At 35.3% G+C, this 24,747-nt stretch overlaps 1 protein-coding gene across 11 annotated transcripts in view; it reads right to left on the bottom strand.

Annotated features, from left to right (window-relative positions):
- The window catches only part of LOC125649552 (adipokinetic hormone/corazonin-related peptide receptor variant I-like), a 102,465-nt gene that overhangs the window by 39,714 nt on the left and 38,004 nt on the right, over window positions 1-24,747 (bottom strand). Inside the window, exon 1 of one of the 11 annotated variants that reach the window (XM_048877176.2) lies at window positions 9,063-9,867. The exons of 5 other annotated variants lie outside the window; for them this stretch is intronic. In XM_048877176.2, coding sequence (XP_048733133.1) covers window positions 9,063-9,662 — 600 coding nt within the window. In that variant the 5' untranslated portion in view covers window positions 9,663-9,867. Of the gene's footprint in view, window positions 1-9,062; window positions 9,868-24,747 lie in introns of those variants that run through there. 5 more of the 11 variants (XM_048877173.2, XM_048877174.2, XM_048877175.2 and 2 more) reach the window with 5 other exon arrangements.

The raw sequence follows: 24,747 nt of genomic DNA, 5'->3' as shown, positions 1-24,747 counted from the left end.
CCAATAACAATAAAAGATTTTTCGAAAATATCAAGAAATTATTTTCCAATAAAAAGGATGAAATTTTGAGATTATTACTACAATAAGATATACAAAATCAAGAGCAGAGAAGGAAGTGTGTATTCTAGTACTACATTTAAGATATAGGGATCACGACATGTGTGACCGGTCGACAGGGGATGTTTACTCCTCCTAGGCACCTGATTCCACCTCTGGTATATCCAGGGTTCTTTGTTCGTCCAACTCTGTATTTTGTATTGCTTATAGGGGTTATGACGTTGATCATTGTTCCTTACCTTCACCATTCATCTAAATTATACAAAGTCTCTACTGCATAAAAATTATGAGTCTCTATTGCATAAAAATTATGCAAAGTCTCTACTGCATAAAAATTATGACTTTTTTTCAAAACTCGGAGACTACATGTAATATAATCTTCGTTAGTACTCGTGAGTGTGGAATACGGGAATTCCACCGAGGTAAAAGATTCGCCGCCTGGGACGAGAATTTGCCGGGTTCTAGACATGCATCGAATCTTATTGCAGAGATTAAAATTCCCTATTCCACACCAGAAAATAACGAAGGATTTTTTCTCCTCACATTTTACCCATATTTAAATGCATTAATATAGCAGATTTGGGAAAAGTCCAAATGATGAAAATCCTCATCTGAACATAAAAAGCAAAAACTAACTAGACAATCAGAAAGAGGATACACGAAACTGGTTTACGTTAAGTTTAAACTATGTAACTGATGACTGTCCGCAGACAGCTACATCTAATCGAAATATGAAGAAAACAAAATATTTTATTTCATCAGGTTACGTAAATCATACAAAATATATGACGTCATTATTAATTACATCACAGTAGTGTAATGATAGAGGAATTTTATAAGGTTATCTTACACCGGGAAATGCTGTCTACCTCTGGTAATTATGTGAGAGAATGGAAATCCAAGATTATAATAGGCACTGTGGTCTTGCTGGGTTCGTGGCACGTCACGTTATATGGAAATACTCGTAGTACATATCATATCACTACAATTATACCATGGGTCAATTCAAAAAATTTACATATCATATCACTTAAAGTCTACAATTATACCATGGGTCAATTCAAAAAATTTACATATCATATCACTTAAAGTCTACAATTATACCATGGGTCAATTCAAAAAAATTACATATCATATCACTTAAAGTCTAGAATTATACCATGGGTCAATCATTTACAGAAAAGAAATCTATATTTACTCCGATATGTTCCGTTGAACAACTAATCCAAAAACAACTGATGCAAGTGTTTTTCATTAACAAAATCGATATATTCGTTGAAATATAAAATGTTTTATGCTTAAATCTTTTATCAGCATAGTTTTGACTACAGGATTTTTCGTTTGGTTTATCTCGACTCATTTCTTAAAACACTGCATATGAACTCACAATCAGGGAAACTTTTTGGCCCAAGAATTGTCGGAATAAAAACACATACACTTACACCCATGTCAAACAAGCTGTTAATGAGAATCATTGATAAACTTGTAATCCAGAGATCCCTTGATAGTAGAGAAATAATCTCGCTGGGACGTTAAACATCAATTGCTTTCTGACTTAGCACGCTAATATACGTGTAAATCAACACTTCTTGTACATAAGGACCTCATCGAAAAGAGGTTGTCGAACTTTCAACCAAATAAAGATCTTCGTTTTATTTATTCACTAAGGAATTACGGCAGCAAAGTGATCAAAATCCTGCTATTTATGTTCGTTAGTTAATATGACTTGCCAAGTAGCCTTTGCTTGTTACTTGATAAAGGCAGTGAAAACAGGAGAGTAATGTGAATTAAAAAAATATATAATTTATTTTAAAAATGACGAAGTTATATAACAGAATAAGCTAGTTGGGGTCAGAATGAGTCGAAAACAAAAATATGATTTTGTAATCTGACCACCTGCAACACATAATGAAATATTGAAATAGAGTTGCCTGAAATGAAATAAGGTGGGTTTTACAAATAAATCAGGCCCTGCTATTGACGGCGAAGGTATTCAGACTTGGTAAAGTTCTACACAGAAGATGATTTACTGTCATTTTGAAACCTCCTGTCACAGAACGCGTATCGAGACCGGCGCGTCTTTTGATGTTACGATATCGCTCGCCTTTCATGCCATGGCGTTCTCTAGAAAATTGGCATGTTTACCATGAGAAAAAGCTGAACTAATTGCGAACGAAATTCAGTGAATGGTCTTATTACTCAACGAACGGATAACAAAATGGATTCAGATTTGTGTGACCTCTTGGCGATCCTGTTTTCTTTGGTCACTCAGTAACTTCCAAAATTTATCGTCTTTCAGAGATTGTCTTCACGTTAGACTCGTCTTTCAGAGATTGTCTTCACGTTAGACTCGTCTTTCAGAGATTGTCTTCACGTTAGACTACACACTTTACTTGCAAGCGGAAATTGATTTGATGACTACAGTTACGTAACACGGGTAATGAACCAGTACAATAGTTTAAAACACCAAATATAATTTGTTGCATTCCTAGAGAGCTACTGTTCAGTCACACACGCCTCATTTGTTCGGAAGCATTTTACGGAGGATAGTGTACTATGTAGATACATGTACCTTTAGATCAAGGGTGGTATCTGTGCTTCAAACATTAATTTCATGAACTATTTCTTTTTGACTAAAAAGCGAAAAGAAATAATAACCACCAAAAAGAAGAAAAAGAACAGAGAAAAAAAAAAATCCCCCCCCCCCAAATGATAGCTTTTAACTTTGCCACCCGTGTTTTAGGTAATATAAACATTCCGCACGTAGTCTGAACGTTCGCTGAGCAATGATTTCAAAACCTTTCATACATGTATATACATGTGTGCAAAATTTCAATTTCCTTGGAATCAAATAAAACAAATTAAGATAGCGTTATCAAGAAGAGATTTGCAAAAGCTAAGAGCGTTAAAAATTGACATATTACTAATTTTGAAAACACACACCCCGCTGTAGTTAGCATTCTTAAAGTCAGTCCGGTTCCACCTATATGTGTACTCAAAGTAAAACTGGATCCAGATAAAATGCTGTAATGTAACAATTAATATCAATTAAGTTTAGATAAATGTCAATCTAACCATGTCTGTGATGATTACGAATGGCATGAAACAAGTGCCCGATCCTTTCATATTTCTAAATGTCGTTTAATCGGCGGATCAAAATATCTATTTTTCTTTAGCGAAAACATGTTATTAGATGACGTTATCGATCATTGATTAGGCTAAAAGTTAAAAAAGAAGATTGTTCTCGCTCGACTGAATTAAGTAACTCTAATTCCCTGCTCACATTTTTATAGATTCTTTTTAATGGGTATCATCAGGAAAATATATCCATGTCGTTGTTTCGTTGGTTTCTAGATTTCCGTATTTGATTTGGAATAACAATGGAATTCAACATCTTCATAACAACATATGTTGTTTACCTACTTACCAATCCAGAATGTTGATACGAAGTCGGGATAGGACAGATATTTTTAAATTAAAAGTTCTTAACCATAGGAAAAACGATAATCCCATTTTTCTGTAGTACCAATAACACTCAGTGGAAGACGTAAGGAAATTTTCCAATGAAAAGATTAAATGTCGAGATCATTACTACAATATGTAGGTTATATCTCTCAACTGATTCGATACGCAAAAGCTTGTCCTACGTATGATCAGTTGTTAAACCGAGACAGGATATTGACAAACAAGTTGATGTTACAGGGGTTTCAACAGTATCGTTTGAAATCAGCATTTCGCAAATTCTATGGTCGTTATAACGATCTAGTTGGCCAATACAACCTGTCGTTGGGTCAAATGCTGTCTGACATGTTTCATACCGATTGTTAAGCTGCTCTTGGCATACTGATTCTTACTACAGATTACCTGTTCAAGGTATCGGGCTCACGGCAGGTGTGACTGAGACAGGAGATGATTACTCCTAGGCACCTGATCCCACCTTTGGTTTATCCAAGGATCCATGTTTGCCCAACTCTTTATTTTGTATTCCTTATGGGAGTTACGAGAGTGATCAGTTCGTTATCTTCACCTTCTCAATAAGATATAACCTATCAAGAGCAGAGAAGGGAGTGTTACGTGTGGTTGATTATATGTTATTTAACACCTCGCTCGAAAATGTTTTAACTCTTATGGAGACGTCACTATTGCCGTTGAAGGGCAGCAAAATTTAAGTCTACGCTCGGTCCTTACTGCTTTTGAGCAGGTAGGGGGTCTTTCTCGTGCAATACCAGCTGTGATATGTGGTCTCATCTGAAGGACCGCTCCTCCGCCTTACGACAAGCAAGGAGTACTGAGCACCTACTCTAACCCGGATCCCCACGGGTATGTTACGTGTCTTTTCCAGAAAAAACGTTGCATAACTTGGATGTAGTACTATAATGTTACATGTGTATTTTTAATTATATCTAAATTATGCAATGTTTTCTCTGGAAAATGTTATATTACACGTAAATGATGACATTTTTGAAAACTGAGAAACTAATAGCATCCTTCATTAGTACTAGTGTGGGATACGGAAATTTCGCCGAGTCTCGGAGGTACAAGATTCGCCGCATGAGACGAGGCTTCGCCGGGTCCTATAAAGCGAATCTTGTTCCAGAAGTGGGATGTTCCTATCCCACAGGAGTAAGTGATGAAGGATTACTTTTCTATAATTTCATCCACCGTTTAGTGCATTAATATAGCTGCTTTGAGAAAATTCCAAATCTTCAAAGTTCTCATCTGAACATAAAATGCAAAATCTAATTAGACAATCAGAAAGAGGATACACGAAAATGGTTTACGTCAAGTTTAAACTATGTAACTGATGACTGTCCGCAGACAGCTACATCTAATCGAAATATGAAGAAAACAAAATATTTTACTTCATCAGGTTACGTAAATTATACAAAATATATGACGTCATTATTAATTACATCACAGCAGTGTAATGATAGAGAAATTTTATACGGTTGTCTTATACAAGAAAACGCTGTCGACCTCTGGTGATTATGTGAGAGAATGGAAATCCAAGATTATAATAGGCACTGTGGTCTTGCTGGGTTCGTGACTTAAGGCACGTCACGTTATATGGAAATACTCGTAGTACATATCATATCACTACAATTATACCATGGGTCAAATAATTTACATATCATGTCACTTGAAGTCTACAATTATACCATGGGTCAATCATTTACAGAAAAGGAATCTATATTTACTCCGACATGTTCCGTTGAACAACTAATCCAAAAACAACTGATGCAAGTGTTTTCCATTGACAAAATCGATATATTCGTTGAAATACGAAATGTATTATACATAAGTCTTTTATCAGCATAATTTTGGCTGCAGGATTTTTCTTTTGGTTAATCTCAACCCAATTATTAAAACACTGCATATGAACTCACAACCGGGGAAACTTTCTGGTCCAAAACTTATCGGAATAAAAACACATACACTTACACCCAAGTCAAATAAGCTGTTGATAACAATCATTGATAAACGTCTAACATGGCGATCTCTTGATAGTAGAGAAATAATCTCGCTGGGACGTTAAACATCAATTACTTTTTAAATCAACACGCTAATATACGTGTAAATCAACACTTCTTGTACATAAGGACCTCATCGAAAAGAGGTTGTCGAACTTTCAACCAAATAAAGATCTTCGTTTTATTTATTCACCAAGGAATTACGGCAGCAAAGTGATCAAAATCCTGCTATTGACGGCGAAGGTCTTCTGACTTGGTAAAGTTCTACACAGAAGATGATTTTTTGTCATTTTGAAACCTCCTGTCACAGAACGCGTATCTTTTAATGCTACGATATAGCTCGCCTTTCATGCCATGGCGTTCTCTAGAAAATTGGCATGTCTACCATAAGAAAAAAACTGAACCAATTGCAAACGAAATTCAGTGAGTGGTCTTATTACTCAACGAACGGATAACAAAATGGATTCAGATATGAATGCCCTCTAAGGAAACCAGTTTTTCTTCGGTCACTCAGTATATTCCAAAAATTATCCTCTTTCAGAGATTGTCTTCACGTTTGACTACACACTTTACTTGCAAGCGGAAATTGATTTAATGACTACAGTTACGTAACACGGGTAATAAATCAGTACAATAGTTTAAAACACCAAATATAATTTGTTGCATTCCTAGAGAGCTACTGTTCAGTCACACACGCCTCATTTGACAGAGGATATTGTACTATGTCGATACCCACAGATCAGGGATAGTATTTGTGCTTCAAACAAATACATGAACTTTATTTCTTTTAGTCGGAGAAAAACAACAAAAAGAGGAAAAACCATTTTAGCAAATGATAGTTTTAAAGAAATGGTTAAACATTCTTCATTTAGGTAACAGTTCCAACTCTGCCACTCGTGTTTGTAGGTAAAATATATATTCCGTACGTATTCTGAACGTTCGCTAAGCAATTGCATGTTTTTCAAAACCTTTTGATATATGCGTGAGTGTAAAATTTCAATTTCCCTAGAATCAATCAAATAAAACAAATGAAGGTAGTATTATCAAGAAGAAATTTAAGCTATAAACGTTCAAAAGTTATATATTGCTAATTTTCAAAACACACACCGCTGTATTTAGCATTTTTCTAAATCGATAGTCCATCCAGCAAAAATGCTGCAATGTAAAAAATTATGACAATTAACTTTATAGATAGTTATCAATTTAACACATGTGACCATGCCGATAATGAGGACTAATTACTGGAAACAAGCGACTGGTGCTTTCATTTTATTTCATGTTGTTTTATCGGCGGATCAAAGTATCTTTTTCTAAATCGTAAAACCATGTTATCAAATGATTTCATCGATCATTGATTGGGCTAAACTAAAAAAAAAGAAGAAACGTTTGTTCTCACTTGACTTGCTTAAAGAAATCTTAATTTAAAAAAAAAAAATTTAACCGTTATCATTAGGGGTGACTAACATCAATAAATCTTTGAAATCCTTTTTCAACTGTTTTTGGGGTATGTATCCATGTCCTCGTTTGTTGGTTTCTAGATGTCTAGAGCCTTATTGGAATAACAATGGAATTTAACATCTTCCTGACAAATTCAAATATTCTGAATATTGGCTTACCTACCTGGAATATTTATACAGAGTTGGAAGAGGGCGGCGCTTGGTTATAAGGCAAATCTCTCTACTACATGTAGACTTCTGGAATAATTTTATAGACCTTATTTTTCCGAGAAAGGATTATAATTTTGAGATTTTCATAACAGAAAATTGCTACAATAAGATATAACCTATCAAGAACGGAGAAGGAAGTGTATTATAACACTACTGTAACATTAAAGTTATACAATGTTTTCTCTGGAAACATTGTATGCAAGGTGAAGATAACGAACAGTGATCAATCTCATAAGATATATTGCATGTAAATGTTGACATTATGTTGAGGGACAATGGAAATCTAAGATTATAATACTCGCTGCGGTCTTGCTGGGTTCGTGACTTAAGGCATGTCATACAGAAATAGTGCTTACTGGATGGGTCAAGTCATTTACAGAAAAAGAATCTATATTTACACCGACAACTAACTCAAACATGACTGGTATCAATGATTTTCATTGACAAGTCGATATACATGTATATATATTTAGCTCTAAAACTTCATAGTTATTTCGGATTTCAAACATTTCGGTTGAGCATCACTGAAGAGACATTATTTGTCGAAATGCGCATCTGGTGCATCAAAATTGGTACCGTATAAGTTTTACATCCTGGTCCAAAAGTTATCGGAATGAAAATACCTACACTTACACCCATATTAAACCGACTGCTATAAAGATCCATTAATAGACTCAGAGACCTTGTTTATCAATTTCATATTTCTACAATGGTATTTCATAGAATATAATCTGTATTCATATAGAATAAAGACTACGATTGCATGCGTGGATGTGAATGTTGAATACGTACAACATAGCAGTAATTTAGAATTATGTATACTGAAAATCTTACATGTATCTGAATTATTTATTAACTTAAAAAAAACCTGAAAACAAAACAAATGGGGGTAACCCCTCAAAACAACATAATTTTCGTATGATTGATTGTTTTTTAGGGGACATTTCTAGGCAATGCTGTTTATCTGTCTTATGTACGGGGGTGTTAATTATTGAGTTCTTTCAGTTGTCAGAGCTCGACAATTGAATTTAAAGTGAAATTCATCGTTCAGCCTTCTGTGGACTTCAGCAACTCGACTTATTCCGTAGACCCAGTAACAAATCTAATACTCCTTCGTGTTTTGTTTGTCGATGACCATAACGTTTAGCATGTAAAGAAATACAATGCAAATCTAAAGAATTTCCGGAAGCCACGTTGCCGTCTAAATTGTGCTACTCGCCGTCTACAGAAAGATAGATGACAAATACGGGACGCGTTTTATCCAATGACAATGTCCGAGACGAAACGGGGATACATGCACCTTGACATTTTATTCATTCCATTCTTGTAATCCAATATATAAATTTAAAAGGTAACACGGATCGGATTTTCTTTTACACTCTCTCCTTAAAGTGATGATAATAAGTTCAAATGATAATATTGTATATTGTGAGAGGTAAAGATACATTATCTTAAGTTAAATATTTTCACCAGTTGTCTAAGCTAATCACACTGGAAGGATACAGGTAGCGTTCTGTGGTAGTGATAGTACAGTACACCATCGAGTAAATGTACTGTTCTAATTAAGTCACGAATGCTAAAACCCTATCAAAAAGAAAATTTGCCATTGATAAGAATTATCCCCGTGGCTCCCGTTACACAGCGGATATTATAACGAACAGTCAGATCACACACAGTCTAAATAAAGTTCCAGTATAAACATGATACATGTCGTTATATTCTTGAAAAAATTGTTTCTGTGAATCCTTGTTTAAATCTATTTTAAATTAATGGCTTAAATTACACTTTCGTCGTCATCCTGATCACTGGTTATAAAGTGAAAGCAACGGTTTATTAAGACTATATTTCAAAGCTAGGGTTGACTTACCTGTGGAATGCTGGCTACAATACTAAAACACCACGCCAAAATAAGCATGATCCGTCCCCGCTTATCCGCGTCATTTAAACTTAATGGATGGACAATGGCAAAGTACCTATCCAAACTTATGGTCACTAGTATGAACGACGATAGGTACAATCCGAGAATGCGGAAAAACATGAGAATTCTGCAGGCCGGGTCCCCCGCCTTCCAGGCCACAGTGATGTTCCAGATTATCTCTAAAGGGAGCATGATGAAAGTGACGACGAGATCGGCGATAGAAAGATGAAAAATGAATTGATTTACACGAGATTTGATGTTGCGATTCCTAAACAACGTGATGAAAACGGTAAGGTTGCCACATGCTGCGACAATGAACATGCATGTATATGCGACTATAGTCACCATGTTCTCGTCCGTGAAAACCAAATCCATCGGCAACACTTCATCCGTTTGATTTTTACACGAACCATTCCTTTGAATGTCATCAAAGCCATTTTGACAAGAAAATTTCATAAATAAAATCCCATCATTTGGGGCTGTCGTATACACGTCTTCAAACGGAACACTCCGGTTAAAACGAATGGTGGAGTCAGTTTCGGAGCTCATCTGCAAAATACCGCCGATTATTCAATATCAGAAAATTTTAATACATTCCAGAATCAAATTATATAACTGAAATTAGTCGGTACTTTTCGAGCTGTAGAAAGAACCACGGCTTTCCACCAATATCCTTAAGTATTCTTAAGAAACAAATGAAGTTTTAATGCCGACAGCCTCCGTAACAATCAATGCTGTGTAGCTCGATCCGGATTGGCTCTTCGCTGGGCTGAAGGTAAGTATTGATGAATTCACAGTAAGCTGCCTATTTATAATATATGCTTTCGTTGATAGTGACTGGGCATTGCACATACATATGTATTTCATTAATGGTCAATAGTTATAAATGTGTAGCAGATATTGATTTTGGCATAACCTCATCAATTGCTTAGTGAAAGTAGAACATTTACTATAGGTAAAAACATCTTCCTGACAAAGTTTTACATGATTGCCGTATTGTTTTATGCTCAGGATTGTGATCGTTTTAATATTTTTTTCTTTTCTTTTAGGACAAGGGATCCTCAAACATATGTGATAAATAGTTGTGAAATAGTTTATTCAGGATTATTGCCAAAATGCATATATCTATCGTGGATTTCCCAAGCATCCATAATCCTTTTTGTGTGTGTGTGTGTGTCCCGAATTAATCGTTGTTGAAATTCACTGACAAGACATGAGAAGATTAAAACTTGCCACGGCTTCCTTATACAGATTACTAAAGATATACTAAAAAATTACGTCAGTAATTCGAGCGACTTTAATATTAATTATCATGTGCACAATAGATAAAATGAATGTTTTTCACGTCGTATTAATAACCTAATTGTGACGTCATAATCATAAATAATTTATACGATGAAAATTATGAATTCGCATTATATTACCATCGCTATTTTACATTATTTATCAACCTTGGTTGATTATATATTGTTTAACGTCCCACTCGAGAATCTTTCACGTCACCATTGCCCGTGAAGGGCTGCAAAATCTAGTCCTATGCTCGGCGCTTACGACCTTTGAGGAGGGAGGGATCCTTATCGTGCCACACCTGCTGTGACATGGTACCTCGATTTTTACGGTCTATTTCGAAGGACTGTCCCATTTAGTCGCCTCTTATGACAAGCAAGGGGTACTGAGGACCTATTCTACCCGGATCCACAAGGGGCTATTCATCAACCTTTAAAACTGCAATCATAGTGAACCGTATTACATATTTAAACTTCCTTTGACAAAGGGCTCTATTTTTTTTTTCTAATATACATATTTTGCCAACTAACATGATATTCATACTCAGTGCAATAGAACAAGTAATGTTATATTGACCTTTCCCGAACAACCTATCTTTAGTAAAACGAACTTTTTTCTAACTTTTATAAAACACTTGATTTGAATGACAACATTCAAACCAACTTCATATATTTTGTGTACGTATATTTACATTTGATTAACATCGTATAAACAGTATAATATACATGTAAATGGTTGTTTTTTTTTCTCCAGGTCTTTTTTCTTTTTGCGTCACTAAATTTAATGTATGTAATACAATTATAGAATGCAGTCAGGCACCAGCGTCTGTTTTATTTGGGAGATGATGGTCTCGTAGTATATGTAAATGACTTTAAGTAAAGTGTAAGTGGCTTTTGAACTTATTTGTTTAGTTCTGATTCTTAGCAATGAAGAAATCAAGGGACCATGTAACTAACTTGTCGTTTTGACAAACCCAATCACTTTGTTTCATCGTGACGTTTTGACAAACCCAATCACTTTGTTTCATCGTGACGCTCTGACAAACCTTGTCACTATGTTTCATTGTGACGTTTTGACAAACCTTGTCACTATGTTTCATTGTGACGTTTTGACAAACCCTGTCACTATGTTCCATTGTATCTTCCATCATCACTGTGCATTGCTTTTCAAATACACCCAGCAAACGAAGCATATATATCGCATCACCGTGGATTGTTTTAAATTTCATTAATCAAACGGACGAGAAACTCTCCTCTTGTAATTCATTACGTGTAAATACATTGTGTTGACGTAATTAATTACATGTAAATACGTTGTGTCGACGTAACTAGTTACATTATGTACGTGAAAATATATTGTGTTGACGTAATTAATTACGTGTCGATGCGTTGTGTTGACGTAATTAATTACGTGTAAATACACTGTGTTGACGAACTAATTATTTGTAAATATGTTGTGTTGACGTACCTAAATACGTGTAAATACGTTGTGTGGACGTAACTAATTGTACATACGAAATATACTACAATGTATGTTCATGTACATTTGTAACTTTGCTGCGTTGATGAAATTTGAAAAAAAATTGCCATTAACCTTGAGCTTTTAAGACAACCGTATCAGCACATTTCTAAGGAATATTACGTAACTCTCCACTTTGGCAATGACATTTGTTGAGGATTTATATAATTGCGACTACAGCCAGTCTCCCAATAGACAGCGTACAGTAGACACTCATTTAATGCAAAGTAAAGAATAATTTCTTAGTCATGCTTTATACCTTTGATAATTCTCGATTAATCTTAAGTCAATGGTGCACCGCCGCGGTGGCCGAGAGGTTAGAGCTTTCGTCCCGCATGCGGAAGGCCGGGGTTCAAATCCCGGCCGCAACAGACCTAAGTCGTTTAAACAGAGTGACAGTTCCATCGCCAAGCGCTCGGCATCAGGTGTGAATGTTAAAAAAAACGGATGACCCGTGTCACAGTAGGTGTGGCACGCTAAAGAACCCTCACTGCTCAATGTCCGTAAGCGCCGAGCATAGTCCTAAATTTGAAGCCCCTCACCGGTCTTGGTGACGTCTCCATATAAGTGAAAAATTCTCGAGCGAGACGTTAAGCAAGATACAATCAATTAATTAAGTAAATGGTGAAGAAAGGTGCCCACCACAATATTGTCAAAAATATGGTGGCATATTTCTGCCATCACCAAGTCTTGTCATATTGTCAGATGATTATGTTGACTTGTCGGGAAAAAAATCCTCGGTCATATTTTTCTCATTATCTTTTAATTTTAGATCTGATTTGCTAATAATCCCGTGGGGATCCGGGTTAGAATAAATCCTCAGTACCCCCTTACTTGTCGTAGAAGGCGACTAAATGGGGCGGTCCTTCAGATGAGACCGCAAAAACCGAGGTCCCGTGTCGCAGCACGTGTGGCACGATAAAGAACCCTCTCTGCTCAATGGCCATAAGCGCCGGGCATAGGCTTAAATTTTCCAGCCCTTCACCGGTAGTGGTGATGTCTCCATATGAGTGAAATATTCTCGAGTGGGACGTTAAACAATATTCAATCAATGATTTGCTAACGCCATTTACTGACATCTACGTTTTGAAATCAACATCACAAGTCAACATCACGATTTGACAAGTCAACATCACGATCTGACAAGTTGAAATAATTATCTGAGAAGTAAACATAATAATCTGACGAGTCGATATAATTATCAGGAGTAGGGTTGTTGACCAGCCAGATTATTATGTCGACATGTCAGAGCATCATGTCGACTTGTCATATCTTTATGCCGCTTTGTCAGAGCTTTATGTTATTAAGTGGATGACACATTTTGGGCGTGAAAGCATTTTACGGTAACTTTTTTATTAATTGACAAGACGACATTAATATCTTACAAGTGATGGTATAAATACATTTATGACACCATACAAAAGAAATGATAAAGTTGATAAACAATTTTTAACACGATTTAGAACGGTTATCAAAAGTCATCTACAAATGAAACATTTAATTGGCAGTTAATTAAATCAGTGTTGTTGAGTTAACTAATCTAAAGGTTTGTATGACATCTAAGGTCGTGGTGTCTCGGTTCGCTGTACGTATCTTAAAATGTCAGGGGTTCCAACCCAGCTTCTACCAAAGACATAAAGAAGGGAGAGTTGCTGGTCGTTTGGATGATGCCATTCAATTAGGTCCTGTGCCACGGCAGGCGTTGACACGATAAAAAAAAAACCCATAGCTACATCTTCTCGAGGGTGTGTGATTTACCACAATACTCACACTCTTGACATATTACGTTGAAAGTTTCCTGACTGGGTATCTGAAATGGCTCCAGATGTGATTATATGATCCAGTAAAATCCATCGTCTTACAAAAAACAGGTAATGGCGACTTACGTGATCCAGTTTGGATGACACGTACGTTGATATAAGATTACTTTGGACACCACTAAAGATGATATTTAGACAGAGATTGTGTTATTTTTCAGGATCATTTACGTTTTCTGTAACTTGTTAAAGTCCAAAGTTATATGCCCAAAATTCTGATCGTCTTTCCGAGTATGTACATTTGTATGCAAGGTGAAGATAACGAACAGTGATCAATCTCATAACTCCTACAAGCAATACAAAATAGATAGTTGGGCAAACACGGACCCCTGGACACACCAGAGGTGGGATCAGGTGCCTAGGAGGAGTAAGCATCCCCCGTTAACCGGTCACACCCGCCGTGAGCCCCATATCCTGATCAGGTAAACGGAGTTATCCGCAGTCAAATCAGTGTGCCAAGAACGGCTTAACAATCGGTATGAAACACGTCAGACAGCATTTGACCCAATGCGAGGTTGTTTTGACAAACTAGATCGTTATAACGACCATATAATTTGTGAAATGCTGACTTCAATCGAGACTGTTGAAACCCCTGTACCACCAACTTGTTTGTCAGTAGTTTGCCTCGATTTAAAAACTGACTATACCCAGAACAAGCTCATGCATATCGAATCAGTTGAGATATATAAACACCATATGCAGGTGATAATGGAATATTGCTACATAAATGTGGGAATTTGACGATGGAGAAGCTGAAATCATCCCGTTTGTCATACAGTTGAGTTGTCAGTTTGCCGTTAATGTCTACTTTCAATAAAATATATAAGTATGAAGCAGAAGTGTGTTTCATAAAAATGTTTATGTTAGATCCTCTCGCATACTCTCTACACAAATATGAACTTGACTTCAAGTCAAAGTTCTGCTATGTAAGTTCAAATATATGATAAATGATATATAACTATAAATGATCGACAGCCTTTTTCCCATCGTGATCTGTCCCCGGTTTGTAACCACTATGACCGGTGGATTGTAAGCCAGACGTCATTGTTACTGTCTCGGGTGTTCTACAGAGGTCTGTAAATGCCTCCATATATTAGGGGGAAATTATTGAAAGGACATAAAACAAATGAAAAAGCTCAATGTCATGGTTAATGTATGGAAAATGTTGGTGATCTTAGAATTCCCTCTCCTAGTCATGTTATTTTGCCCTGCAGAATTAACTATTTCTCTCTTTTCTCTATCTTACGAAAACGGTATCAACCGTTGATAAGGAATAACAGACTATCCAAATATCACAACAACAACAAAAAAAAAGCAATACAATACTTATATCATAAATATGGCAAAATTGCTTTTGTCTGGTGTATGAAAAACATTCAACTTTTGTCTGGTGTATGTAAAACATTCAACTTTTGTCTGGTGTATGTAAAACATTCAACTTTTGTCTGGTGTATGTAAAACATTCAACTTTTCCCTATATAGTTACGTCTGTATATCAAACTTTTACAAAAATTACAAAAGAAATTCTGGTAAGTTTTCAAAAACTTTCGCGAAGTCTGGGGTGATGAAAACTTCCATAACGTGTTAAAATTTAATTCATCTTATTTGTTTAACAATATTTCAATAGCTGCTCGCAGATTGTAAAACCAGCAAGCTTCAGTTAAACGTAAGAGAGAAACATGTAAAACCAGCAAGCTTCAGTTAAACATAAGAGAGAAACAGCTTGCTGGGACGGACAATGAGCAGATTATATCCCCATCTCTGTTCGGCGTTCAGTAATCCTCACCTCACATTCAGTGTCTCGGATTTTATTTAGCCTCGTTGCTCATTGTCAAAAATGTGTCTATTATTCCCTTATTATCTATCACGAAAAGAATACCTAAGAAGTCAACAATTCCATAAATCACGTGTTATATATCACGTGTTATCGACATCTCCAAGCCTGGTCTCGTATTATTGTACGTTTACAGATGAATACACAGTTAATCCCGATCTACATTCTCCTGGTCATTGGAAAGACAACGTACACGGACAAAGGTTAATATCGAAGTTTTTTTTTTTAATTTGTCATATTGTTGTTAGATAGTTTGAAATTAAAGCAGATATGGATATATTGATATTTACAGTGTACATCTGAATTTTTAACATGGATTTCAATTGCCATGATATGAATTGAAATATTTGCCATCCTTTTACTGTAATTATCAAGACCTTAAGGAATTTCAATTTTATTTTACCTTGTAAAAATACATGGAATTGTATAAAATATCTTTTTTACAGTTTAGCGGTTTTTTTTTTCCGTATTAGTGCTCAATGAATCATAACAAAACGTCCATTAATGTCATACAAATTATGTATAGATATCTATATTTAAAAAAAACTAGTTTCATTTTAGGTAAAAATGTCACAATGTCGTACATGAATTTGATAAATGATATTTAATCTCCTTAAAAATACATGTACCGAAGCCAGTCAGAAGAAAACCATATAATGTATAATGAATTCAGAAATATATATTATAGTAGAAACGTTTTCTCCGGGTGTTTTGTCTTTCCAATGATCGTAAGGACGTAGTAGGTATTTGTAGACCTAAAGCAGTTTGTACAATGGATTTGATTTTGTGACTGAAATTATGACTATCTATTTCAAGACCAACTCGTATTTAAAGATTGAACACATTTTATAAGAATTTATCTTTGTCGTAGATAAACCCATCTGCCTCAGAAAAACTGTGCGTTACATAACATTCTGAATGAAATCAAGGTTTTGTTTTTGAAATGATATTTCATTACTGCATTTTATTACATATCACTGCACACAATTGTTTTAAAGGTATCCCATATGCCATAAACATGAATTTCATCCGAAATGTACTTTAATTAAGATATAGGTAAGATTTCTCATCATTTCCTTGAAATGAATAACAAATAGCATTTTTGAACACCTGTTTACCTTCAGAAAGTATAGTAGTATCATTTTCCCAAGCTCTCGCTCTCGAGACTTTGCACGAGCACTAATGAATTTGTTTGTTTTTTGTTTGTTTGTTTTTTTCTAACAATTTTCATGGAAAATGCAAATTCCAGTAGAGGTTTCAGCTTTTGGAATTCAGGGCCAGAAATTGCCATTGTAGAACCAAACCCTTTCACCTAGATTACATATAAATCTCTGAAGCAAAGAAAAAAAATCCCTTGTGTTTTATTTTAGTCAAAAGAGTATTAAGTCACTACTCAGTACAAACTGAAAAAGAAAATATATTTAGATTTTTTTCTTATCGCATGTTTCCCTCACTACATGAAAAGTGAAGATAACGAACTGATAAATCTCATAACTCCCACAAGCAATACAAAATAAAGAATTGGGCAAACACGGAGCCCTGGACATACTAGAGGTGGGATCAGGTGCCTGGGGGGAGTAAGCATCCTCTATCGACCAGTCACACCCGCGGTGATCAAATGTGATACAACTAAGTCAAATCTTTTCCCCCTGTATTTCACTATGTATTCATATATCGGTTGCTGCCGCTTTATGATTTATTACCATGAACATTTTTCAAAGAAATAAATGCGATTTTCTAAAAACAGTAACTTAAATTGTTTTAAATCTATTTTTGTTATCGCATTTCGACAAAATCAACAACAAAATCCGCAAGTGCCTTAATATCTTTGAGCACTGAATAAATGCCTGTGGGGCTCCATCAAATTACGACACGGCAAACACTCATAGTGAAATAAAACATTAAATGGATACACGTAAAATGACCCAAATGAGCTTTCATACCGCGCAGTTCATATGGAAACTGTTAGGCAACAACAATGGAGATCTTAACTCATAACAATTTTACAACTTTTTGAAAACTCATAAAATCAAATGAACTACAAACGACGGCTAAGAGCGTCTGATTAACACGTATGCAAGGAATGCAAAGTGAATTTATTTTACTGCAGCGAAAATCGGCATATAATAATTTAAAGATCCTCCGTGGATCATACTACTGAATAATAACAATAATTGTCCGTCCCCATTACACGATTTCTCAAAAGGGGGGAATCTGGAGAGAAGTATAATGCTTTAAAATTTGTCGAGTCTTTGTCTTGGAAAATTCTACTTTCGACCGATTCTGGCATTAACAAACTCTCCAATAGCCGCGCGTTGTCGTGTGCTTATATTCAACTCGTGCACATTTACAAGGCTGAGGGCAAAGATGAAAGGAGGAAAGGGCATATGTAAGTCCAATTTTCAGGAAAATAAGAAAATTAGGAATTTCTAAGCCTCCTCTAGTCACTCAACTGACATAATCAAAAGGTATACGAATGGAATGTTCAGAAAAGCATAGGAAATTATAGGGCGGAGATGGTAAAGCATATACAAGTTACAGAGAAGGTCAATCTCAGCGAACTGTTTATCATTAAGCTTAGGTGAACTGTTGTAAGAGGTTGATGTACTTCACCTCCAATATATACAATTAACTTGGCTTTACTTAATTAATATATGTCAATATAAAGAATTCCCAGACAGTAATCATATGTTTATGTTTGTTTGTCAGACCAGTGGGCAGTAACATACACCTTGACGGAAAAAGAATGGTCAATTATTCAAATCAATTACACACACACACACACACACAAATAGACAAGGGACAGTGTTATGCCAAAAGACATCAGTAATTGTTTGACTAGAAAGCATATCGTTTTCAAGGTATGCACTCGAGTTGAAAATATCGTATAGTTGATAAAGAAGTGTACCAGAGTCCTTTTTGTGGAGATACATACCAATAAATACGCACTGTGCCTCATTTTCTTCGCTTAGTCGGTAAATGCGGTTACACTTTCTGTGTATATCGAGTTCGCTCTGCATTTCAAGTTTTCAGAACTAGATCTTTCACACCGAAAGGGTTATGATAAGATTCCACGTTTTGGCAAGGTGGACCTCTTCACTAAAATTACATGTACATTAAACCCTGCAACTTGATCTCATTTCAAGGCGGATCCAGGCAATTTTTCAAAAGGGGGTTACGATCCAAGTTTGTATATTTTCCAAGGAGAAAAAAAGGGGAGACCCAAAAATGATTATCTATCTTATAAACTTCTTCAAAATTCTTCTTTTAAAAAATGAAGTTCGATCTTTTATCCAAACAACAATCATATAGTATATTGCTTTAGTTAACTTTGAATTTTGCTGTTCATTATCTATTTAATGTAATTTTTCCATATTTGAAATAAATTGTCTAATATCGTTAGAAACGTCGTTTCTAAAACTTCTAAATTATATAAATGATTTTGTCTATGTTCTGGTGAAGAAAATGAATTTCACACACATAAATTAATTGTTTTCGAGCAAAATTTAACCAAATCTAAATAAAATGCACTTTTACTTATATCCATGAGTGGAAATATGCCGAATTCCAGAATATTTTATCTGGTTTATCATTTATTTGATGAAATGTAACGGGAAAGGGGTAGATACAACTGACAATACCGGGATTTGAACCAGGGACCCCTGTGTCGCCAGGCAGCTGTTTAACCAAGTACCAGCTGATATACTAAGTGTAGTTTCTCGTCACCGGTGACCAAACAAATATATGACCTTGGTCCGTTTTCGTAATCAGAACTGGTTTTATATCAACCAATAGAATCAATCAGAATTAGATGTTTCAGATGAAAAAGTGATGCTAACGAACAACGAACGACCTCATAAATCTTATAAAGATATACATATGTAGATGTACTGCTATCGTTAGTGGATGAAAAACACCAACTTTCAATTAGGCTGACCAACTGATATCTTGAAAATGATTAACATTGAGGGAGAAGAAATCATTTTCCAAGTGTTAGACACAGAACCAAGGAAATTAAGACATAAATTACTGAAACATGGAAAGATACGTCTAGTACAAGGAGGGCTTTGATATAGATAAATGAGAGATCTTCTAAAACATCACTTTCCTTCTAACAGCAAGGTTGTGATTGCTGGGTACATTCGTGTAACGTTGATCAATTTCGTTCAACCCATGGCATCGCATAGATCAAGATTGGAGCCATGCATTAACAATGTGTAAAAGAATGTCCATGGAACTACATGTCAACCACCCATTAGAATTAATAATTCGTTACAATAATATATTGCAAATCAATGTGTAATTTGTAAGGATTTTCATATACCTGATTTTATTTTGCCAAGACGAAACCATCGCCTAATTTTTGTGTAGCGAAGTCGCAAGAGGCGACTAAATGGGGAAGTCCTTTGAATGATACCGCAAAAATTGAGGCCCTGTGTCACAGCAAGTGTGGCACGATATAGACCCCCCCCCCTGCTCAAAGGCCGTAAGCGCCGAGCATAGGCCTACATTTTGCAGCCCTTCACCGGCAGTGGTGACGTCTCCATATGAGTGAAAGATTCTCGAGAGGGACGTTAAACAATATACAATCAATCAATCTATATTGGTTTATTGACACCATTCCTTTCTATCGAATTAACTAAGGCTAAATATTTGAAAGTTTTATTCATTTTGTAATTTATTTATTGATTGCTTTGATGAAAGGTGAATATAATGAAGGACAAAATATATGTGCTCCTCTATCAACTGACCTATTTTCGTAATATGAAAATATTTATTTCAATATGAAAAGACAAAATCTCCTAATGAGAGACGAATATAACGAACATAAATCAATCTCCTGTAAGTAATACAAAATAGAGAGATATGTTTTTCAAATTCTAGTATGCGTTGTTTTGTGGTGTTTTTACTTCTATTTCAGCAGTAGTTACTACAATGTTTTACGTTATCAGTCAGTATCATTTAGTTTATACAATAGCATCAAAATTACTACAACCATATGAAAGAATATATCAAACAGTTTGTTAACCTAACTTTCGAATATGCGTGTATCGTTATGGGACCGGTAAAAAGTCAACTAAAGTACGAAACTGTTCCTCCTGTATTCGATTTTAAGAGCTCCACTAATGTTAGTAATTCTCAAGATCAGACTGAATGACGAAAGGTCACGCAAGGTACTCCCTAAGAGCCAAGGTCTGTATATGGCTGAAGTGACAGTACACAGGAACCAGTACTTTAGCCTGTATATAATGATAAGAGTAGGGGTCTATACCATACCCCCTTACAAAAGCACTATCATTACTGGATCAGAAAGAAAATTGGAGTGGGTGACGATAAAAGCAGAATTTTCGAACTATTTTGAAGCGAATCTTTGAGTAAAAAATGGTGTCATTTCATTTGGGTTTTTTTTTTTCCATGTCTACTATTATTATTACAGACAAAAACACCGGTGCCTGTAAATATTCACACCTGACGACATGTGAAGGGTTGTAAATAGTGAATGTGAACATTTGCATGTGAATAAGTTAGTGTTCTAGCTGCAAAATTTAGTACCGTCCAATTTTATACTGATATTTTTGTGATAGGGTTATATGCATACCATTAAAATTGCATGGAAAAGAGTTTAGTGATGCAGAGCTCTAATATCATTTAATTTCTCATGTTGTTTATACATTTATCCATTAACACATAGGTCTACATAATTTAGGAGTGTAATTACTAGAAATAAAGTTAATGCCATTCCTTAGCTTGCAAACTGTGCATTCTTAAGAATCATGACAAACAACACTCTTTAAGATATAATTTTCTGTTTTATTACTATATTCATGGGATAAAAGTCCCCATCCTGTGTTTTATTTGGGATATTTATTCCCTCAAATAGGATATTTACTGCCATTTCATGTTCATTATGGCACATTTCCTCCTATGGGACATTGTATCCAATATTAAATTTAAATATGGGAGTTAAAATCCTGTGGGAGAAATTATATATTTTTCTCCCATGGGATTTTTGGTGGGAGTGAAAATCCCATGGGATTTTTTTTTATTTCAAGTGAAATATCTTAAAAATATCTTAAAAACTACAATAGTTACAATGTAAATGTTGGTGCATGTCTTGTGAAAATAAAATCCCATCTATTTTTGTAAAGGGTTTATTTGTATCCTTAATAAATAAAAAAAAAAAGGGGGGGGGGGTGGCGAAAGTCCAGACTTTTGTCGTGTCCAGAGTTAAATGTCGCACTGTTTGTCAATATTTAATCAATCAATCAATTTTTACACCGACATGAAATTAAGCATGATGTAATTGATTTACAATTTCATACCAGCTTTCTCTGCCATAAAAAGGCAGGACTAAAAGCTGCCACTAGTTATCAACGGGTTGGGTACATCAAGAAGTTCAATTATTATGTATTCCATTCATACTTCCCAATGTCCAGTGATGTATAATGACAAAAGGTTGGTATGTGTATGTGTATGTTTACATGAATTTCACTTTCAATGTAAAATGTTGTCCCTAGGGGGCCTTATATTTGAAGCCTATTTTGTGAATATCCTATGAAAACCATGACCGTTTGCTATCATTAGACATAAGGAAAACCTTTAACACAAAACATTTCAACAGATCCGCCACTTCATTTTATGCACCATGACGTCAATACCACATTTGTGATGGCACGTCAAATTCTAACAGAATCACATAAGACAAATAATTATGAGTTCTCTTCTTAAAGGCATAGGCTCTATCTTTTATCTAAAAAATGACATCACAATATTTTGCAAGAAGAACACTAAAAAACAAAATTGTAGTATTAATTATGAGTTATCTATAGCTGCAGCGCTTTGAAATTGAAATCATTTTGACATTTTAGCCCTTTATAAAATGTTTGTCTGGAGGACAATATATTAAACTGGTACCCCACTGATTGGTGACTACACACAAACATAAGAGATGCAAAGTCAACAGGGTACCAGTTTAGACAAATGAGAACAGGGAATCATTTTGTAATTACTATATCGTATCCAATGTGTTTGTAAACATTCTGAAAAACTTTTGTGATTTTCTAGTTATGATCTTTAATTTTGCCACCTTTTTGGAACATGCAAAATTTTACCAATATCTTAGACCCTATGCCTTTAAACAAGACTTTTCTGACCACAACTTCTAACTCTTCACCGGTAGTTTTGCGAAAGTACGCCAAGTTCACTGTTTACAAATGCTTTTATATGGATCAAAATGACGGCGTACAGGGATAGGACGAAGACAAAATTTAGTGATGAAATGATTCCCTTCATTCCTATTTTGACTATTTCTGTTTATACGTGTTTTACCATTAAAGCTCGATGCGCTTGTTATTAATATGTAGACAGTGGCATGCACCAATCGGATCGACAGTATTGTCCTTGTTTTGACATTTCAATTTTCAATACCAGTATTAATTATTTAGATGATTAATTGTAATTTCCATGGGCACGAATTGTGCTCCTTATGCTGACCTGTTTTTGTATTCGTATGAGGCAGAATTTATTCAAAGGTTTCAACATGAGAAGAGAAAATATCTTGTTGCCTTCAACTTGACATTTAGATACATCGACGACGTTATATCTATTAACAATGCTCACTTCCATTCATTGGATATATCCCAGTGAACTCGAAATAAAAGACGCCACAGAGTCTTCCCAATGTTTGTTCTTCTCATGTAAACGGTTTTGAATAAATTCTGCCTCGTAAGAATATAAAAACAGGTCAGCTCCTAAAGGAGCACAATTCTTGCACGTGGAAATTCCAACAGACTGTTTAAAGACCTGATCATTAAAGACTACGAAGATATTGTCAATGGGGATCTCCAGCATTTTTTTTTAATGAAAAGGTGAAGATGACGAACAGTGATCTCATAGTCCCCATAAAGAAAACAAAATTATAAGTAGCACAAACACGGACCCCTGGACATACCAGAAGTCGAATCAGGTGCCTAGGAGGAGTAAGCATCCCCTGTCAACCGGTTACACCCACCATGAGCCCTATACCTTGATAAGATAAAAGGATTAATCCGTAGTCACAATCAAGGTGTTAAGAACGGTCTAACAATTGGTATGAAACACGTCAGACAGCATTTGACCCAATGACAGGTTGTATTGGCAAATTAGATCGTTACTTGCGAAATGCTGACTTTAATAAATATTGTTGAAACTCCTGTAACATCAACGTGTTTGTTAATAGCCTGTTTTTATCTAAAAAATGATCATATGAAGAACAAGCTCTTGCGAATCGAATCAAACATCATATGAAGGTGATAATGGAATATTGTTACATATATATGGGAAGTTTACGATGGAGAAGCTGAAGTCATCCCATCTCTAATAAAGTTGAGTTGTTAGTGTGCTGTTAACATCGATGTTCAATAAAATATCTTAGTACGACGCAAAGGTAAAGGACTCCATTTCGAGTTCACTGAGATATATCAAATCAACATATCAATGAAAATGATTATTGTTGATAAATAAAACGTCGTCGATATATCTAAATGTCGAGTTGAAGGCCACCGCAAAAATTTCTCTTCTCAAGTAGCATCTTTGGAATAAATTCTACTTTGTAAGAATATATTTACAAAAAATTAGCAAACAAAGTCATCAAGTCATATTTTGACCCTTTCCCCTCTGTGCATGCATGTTTCATGCTTTCTTGGTGATGGTGCAATTTGTGTTTTTATATCGCAAATCAATTGCTTTCTCCCAGCAAGTGAGGCGCCAATATGAATGCTATATGAGGGTGATAATTTCAGATCACCAGAGACGTTGCGCACGTTATTGCATCACTAAAGCTTTACATGTTTAATTTCATCGTTGCCTGACTACCTGGTGTTGATAACGCCAAAATAGCCTTTTAGTCTTACGCTGGAAGAAAATGGTGTTAATGAGTAAAACGATATATACATTTGTACAACGCATCTTAGAAATTTTACTTCAGTTAGATGTATTTACAATAGAACTTCATCATTTTAGCTTTTAGCATGTTTATCAATGGCAGTATAATCATCGACATTTCGGAAGAGGAAATACATGTACCAGTATCAAATATTTTCTCTCACCGAGCGATAGCGATATACTAGTATATTTTAAACTTCCTTTTTACATTAACAGACCATATCTCCCGGAATTTAGACCGAATGAATTTTAGCTA

The sequence above is a fragment of the Ostrea edulis genome, chromosome 5 (assembly GCF_947568905.1).
Source record: "Ostrea edulis chromosome 5, xbOstEdul1.1, whole genome shotgun sequence".
Lineage (NCBI taxonomy): Eukaryota > Metazoa > Mollusca > Bivalvia > Ostreida > Ostreidae > Ostrea > Ostrea edulis.
The sequence above is the reverse complement of the archived record's forward strand: the minus strand, read 5'-3'. Positions and strand labels throughout refer to the sequence as shown.